At 36.8% G+C, this 5,055-nt stretch overlaps 1 protein-coding gene across 1 annotated transcript; it reads left to right on the forward strand.

Moving 5' to 3' along the window:
• The first annotated feature begins 2,509 nt into the window (after positions 1–2,509).
• LOC113465237 (cytochrome P450 4C1-like) lies at positions 2,510–5,045 on the forward strand. The gene is made up of 10 exons (XM_026819734.1): positions 2,510–2,710; positions 3,064–3,249; positions 3,357–3,450; positions 3,519–3,621; positions 3,687–3,789; positions 3,860–3,966; positions 4,043–4,111; positions 4,173–4,341; positions 4,418–4,597; positions 4,659–5,045. Exons 1-10 carry the CDS (start codon positions 2,566–2,568, stop codon positions 4,829–4,831), a joined length of 1,329 nt encoding a protein of 442 aa, XP_026675535.1. The 5' UTR covers positions 2,510–2,565; the 3' UTR covers positions 4,832–5,045.
• Positions 5,046–5,055: the final 10 nt, after the last annotated feature.

The following is a 5,055-nucleotide window of genomic DNA, read 5'->3' on the forward strand; positions in this document are numbered from 1 at the left end:
ATGTATGTATGATATTTATTTGAGGGAAGTATTTTCTGAATTATTTCTGGGCTTAATTTTATTTTGATGCTTAGCGATCCGAAAGTTTTTGACGGTAGTGTATACACGATCTTGTACACGGACTTCCATCTCTATTAGGTCCGTCTAGGCTCCTGAAAGCTTTAAATGCGGTTTCTGCTCTTTCGTTGACTATCCCAGCTATAGCCTACCTTCGGGTTCTGTACGGATCGTACACTTTTTATTCCTTTCATTATTTATTCCTTCTGTTTCGACCGTTTCAAATAACGATGAATTATAAACAGTAATCCTGTGTTTCTCATGTTCGAGTCTTTATATGTATAAAGAACATTCCGTTGTGAGTACTAGACTTTTTGACAATGACATTTTTTTGAGTTTAATTTCGTGCATTAACTTTATTATTTAGTCTCTGTTTCTTGTCGTTCATCCTTTACCATTTAGTATCACGATTTCAAACCCGTAAGCTGTTTATCTGAATTAACTTCCAACTGAGTTATATATCGAACTATCCCAGCGTTTTCCAATAACGCTATTGTGAACTTTTCCCGCAGGAGAAAACGGAGCAATAACTTCTGCCAAAGCGCGCTACAACGCCTTACGGGTGCATTGTACAGTTCCCCGTAGTGCCGCATTGTTGTTCGCAATTAAAAACAAAAAATGTTCCGTCCATGTTTTGGAGCTATTCAAAACACGGATCCTTGTATGCGATTTAGTCTTTTAATCTGCATAACAACTCGTTGTATAGAACCGGCGATATATGAAATAATTGCCGACGCTGTAATACCCATGGTCCGGGTCGTAACTGGGAAAAACGAACGGGGAGAATTGTATGTAATTACCCATATAAAATTTAATACCAACAATTTTAGCCAAACGCTCTTCCGATAATTGCACGCGATACTTGCTCTGAATATTCATAAATGTTCGTCATTTCGCTTCCCGTTTTATGAAACCTTACGATTCGATTTCGCAACACGCTTTTCGCGTTTCGTGTAAAATATATTAGCATAATCAGGACAGGCACGTCCAGTTCCGGAAGGTTTCCTCATATCATGTGTGGAATATAGGTTGCAGCGTAGTAGCGGCTCTCATAATTCATTGACGGATATGAAACTCCCTTTATCCTTCGGTCCGGCGTTATCCTTGGAGCCTGTAACCAATTAATAAACCCTCAATTAATGTGTAATCGGGTGCACGGTCTGGGCGTCCGATTGAAAATTAATGGCCTCAACCGTTGTCGCGTAAATTAATTGTGACGCGGCGCTGCGTCGTGGTCGCGGACGTCGGACAATTTTATAGTCACCGCTCGTCGTCTAGCGGTTGTTTATTAAAATTACGCCGCCTTTCTAGCACATAAATTTCTGATCCAAATTCCTGATACAGATATTAAATTCCGCAAAATTAATTTTCACGTCCAGCCGTTTACAGTATTTTAAATTTGGTGGAATTTCAGTTTAAAACCACTGGGCAGCTGGAATTTTTCGTTATTTAATTTTCCGTGCTCTTGTTCATTTATAAATTTGTATGGGTTTGCGCTCTTTCGTAACGATGCGTTGTGGATGTACGTATTTAATTCGTTAGGTTGATTAAAATCAAATTGATCTTCCTTCAGCAGTTGTATAACAAAAATGAATCCAATCTTCTATAAAAAATTCGATATTCTATTTAATTGATTCTACTATATTATCATGGAAAAAAGTTAAAGCTATGTTTTTTAATTTATCGCACGAAGTGAAAGAGATGTACGTAAAAAACTGTTGAAATGGTTTAAAACTTTCAGGGCTTTTGATCAGAAATGCAGTAAATTGATTTGACATTTTTTTTTAAATTGGTTCTGTTAGTTACGCAATCGAATCGACACAAAATTCACTCGTTTAATGCAATGCAAAACATCATGTAAATATCTGTATATAAATTTCACGCGCGCTATAAATGTTCACAGTAAAGTTGACAAATATCAGGGAAATATGTAGCGCACAGAAAAATCCATAGACGTCACAAGTGCTCTCAAAAAATATATACGCGTTCCGAATCTCCTCAGAGAAGTATATAGGCTGCAAATGTGTATAACCGGAGGAAAAGTTAATGCACGATTCGAATGTATCAATACGTTGGCACTTTTTTCTTTTTTTTAAAAGAAGAGAGGAACGTGAAATGCGATCGGGTTGCGTGGGACTCGAACGGTTAATTAAGTGACTCTCGTCAGCCAGATCGTTACATGCTTATCGATTCGTTCTAATTTGTACCGTTGAAACACATTGACGAGAGTACGTGCATCGATAATAATTTAGTTTCCCTATTAGGACAAACATTTGTTTAACAAGGATTTAAGGATGTATTGGCTATACAATCAATCCCAAAAGTTTCCCAAACGAAAATTTGGAAGAAATTGAAGGAGTACTCCTTGGAAAAATCTCGGAAAAATCGAAAATTTTTTTTTGTTGTTTATTATTAGCAATGTTCTTCCGACGTCTGATTTCTTTTTAAAAAATGCGTTTCTAAAGTGCATAAACTTTTGGGATTGACTGCATAGCCAATACATCCTTAATGGCTAGTTGCAGACTAAATTCCTTTAATCATTTCATTGTTTTCATTACGCAGACACTCATAGGACAATCTAGATTCACTCAGAAGAGTAATGTATATAGAATAACCTTGCCATGGTTCAGCACCGGACTTCTTACCAGTGCAGGTAATTCCCTTTAGAAAATATTTAAAAATAGACGTCTAACCGAAACTCCAATTCGCAATGGCTATTGAGATATATGTATACTTATTTTTAATTTTTCATACGCAGTATAAAAATCATGTAATAATTGCGAATTTGTTTTGTTTTCACATTTATTAAATTATTCCGATATATTAAACTATTGCAAAGTACGGAGACTAGGCTCTAGACAATGAACTTACTATCAATTATGTAGCGTGAAATATATCTTATCCTTTTGTTAAGAGAGGACAAATAAGTTTGTTCAAAGATATCACGGTCAATGATATATAAAAATGCAATAAAAGAGGCGCGGTTATCGTTCGATTTACTTACAGGTCACAAGTGGCACACACGCAGGAAGATATTAACGCCTGCATTTCATTTTAATATGCTTCGGGAATTTACCGACATTTTCATCCAGGAAGGGGAACGGTTGATCGGGAAACTAAAGAGCGAAGGAAGGCCTGTTGTTAAAGATCTGAAGATGTTGATCAGCGAGCACACTTTGAATATTATTTGTGGTAAATTAAAATGATTTCGTATTCTTAAATGTTGGTCAATTGAATTTCTTGATTGCATGTGAGAGAAAATACTTGAAGAATGTAGTAAAAGATGCTACTTCCTTTAGAAACTGCAATGGGAACGACCCTTGTTGATAAAGGAAAATTTCAATTCAAATATCGCAAAGCCGTGCGCGATGTGGGAAATACTATAGTGTATAGGTAAAGAATTCGAATACGCTCTCGTATGTATCAGTACACAAACGATATTCGTATATCTTTCTTTATAGATTACTAAGACCATGGCTGCAAATCGACTTTGTCTTCTTCCTTACTCGTGTAGGGATGCTACAGTCTAAACTACTAAAAATATTACATGGCTTTACCAAACAGGTCGCGGCACGATTTTTATTTCTAATACTTAAAGCATCAGTGTTGCAATCTGTGATATGTTACAGATCATTAAAGAACGTAAGGAGTACCACGACAAGACCAATGGTCGCTCTCTAGCTGATTTCAATGACAAAGCGAATGAAGAGACTGATGATATAACATGCACTCGTACGTTGTGCAAGCGATTAATCGTATTTAATTAATGGTACTCATGACTTAAATGCTTATTTGCTTTCAGTTCGCAAAAAGAGGCTTGCAATGCTTGATTTACTTTTATCAGCTCATCGACAAAATCTAATAGACGACGAAGGCATTAGAGAAGAAGTCGACACGTTTATGTTCAGGGTTCGTTTGCGTCTTGGAAATAAAATTAGCTTTATCAATATACACTTCGTATCTAATGCTTTGCAATTTTCAACAGGGACACGATACCACGGCAGTATCCCTTTGTTTCACTATAATGCTTTTGGCTGAACATCCAGAGATTCAGGTAACTTCTCGAACGAAGAATAAAGGAAAACATTTAATACAATTCACGATAACGTTCTCAGGATCGAGCCAGGATTGAGGTGCAAAAGGTAATGGAAGCGAGCAACGGAAAGTTAAGTATGTCCGACCTTCAAAAATTACCATATCTCGAAATGTGCATCAAGGAGTCGCTAAGACTTTATCCAAGCGTGCATTTCATATCTCGTGCTCCAGAAGAGGACGTGATGTTAAGTACGTATCGAAACCACTTCTACAGTTTCTTATTTTCGGTTTATTAAATAACCGAGAATCTATTTCTATTTTTCAGGTAATTATCTAGTACCTGCCCACACTACAGTGAACGTGTACATATACGATACTCACAGAGACCCGAAGTTCTGGCCAAATCCGGACGTCTTCGATCCGGAACGGTTCACGCCTGAAAATTCTCATGGACGACATCCGTTCTCGTACATACCTTTCAGCGCCGGTCCAAGGAATTGTATCGGTAAGGAAACAGAATGAGAAAAACGTTTGGTAGCGTCGTTACAAATATTGAATTTCTACAGGCCAAAAATTCGCCATGTTGGAACTGAAAGCAACCTTGGCGTATCTCTTGTTTAATTTCATTTTCGAGCCTGTAGATTATCTTAAAGACGTCATTTGTGTACCAGAACTTGTCATACAAACGAAACATGCTCTTCGAACTAAGTTCGTTCCGCTGGAGGTTGTCAAACATTAGATGATGATCAGTACTTGGTACAGGATTCGTATTTGGTGGACTTGTTTTATTTGTAGGGAACACGATAAAAGAGGCGAGTTAAGTTGACGATCACTTTTAATAGATAAAATACGAAAACAATGTACAGATACAGAATTTACATTCCTAGCCGACGAAAGTTCGCTAGATAAAATGTTAATTATGTAGTAAAAAATGAATTAAAAATAAAGACGATATACACTTAA

This window comes from Ceratina calcarata, unplaced genomic scaffold, assembly GCF_001652005.2.
Source record: "Ceratina calcarata isolate Rehan_Ccalc_2016 unplaced genomic scaffold, ASM165200v1 scaffold157, whole genome shotgun sequence".
Classification (NCBI taxonomy): Eukaryota; Metazoa; Arthropoda; class Insecta; order Hymenoptera; family Apidae; genus Ceratina; species Ceratina calcarata.

What these genes read in the sequence shown, in the direction of transcription:
- LOC113465237 (XM_026819734.1), top strand. Translation starts at nt 2,566, where the DNA reads ATGGCTAGTTGCAGACTAAATTCCTTTAATCATTTCATTGTTTTCATT. An exon ending in CGGACTTCTTACCAGTGCAG is followed by an intron (nt 2,711 to 3,063) that starts GTAATTCCCTTT and finishes ATTTACTTACAG; the next exon opens with GTCACAAGTGGCACACACGC. An exon ending in CGGTCCAAGGAATTGTATCG is followed by an intron (nt 4,598 to 4,658) that starts GTAAGGAAACAG and finishes GAATTTCTACAG; the next exon opens with GCCAAAAATTCGCCATGTTG.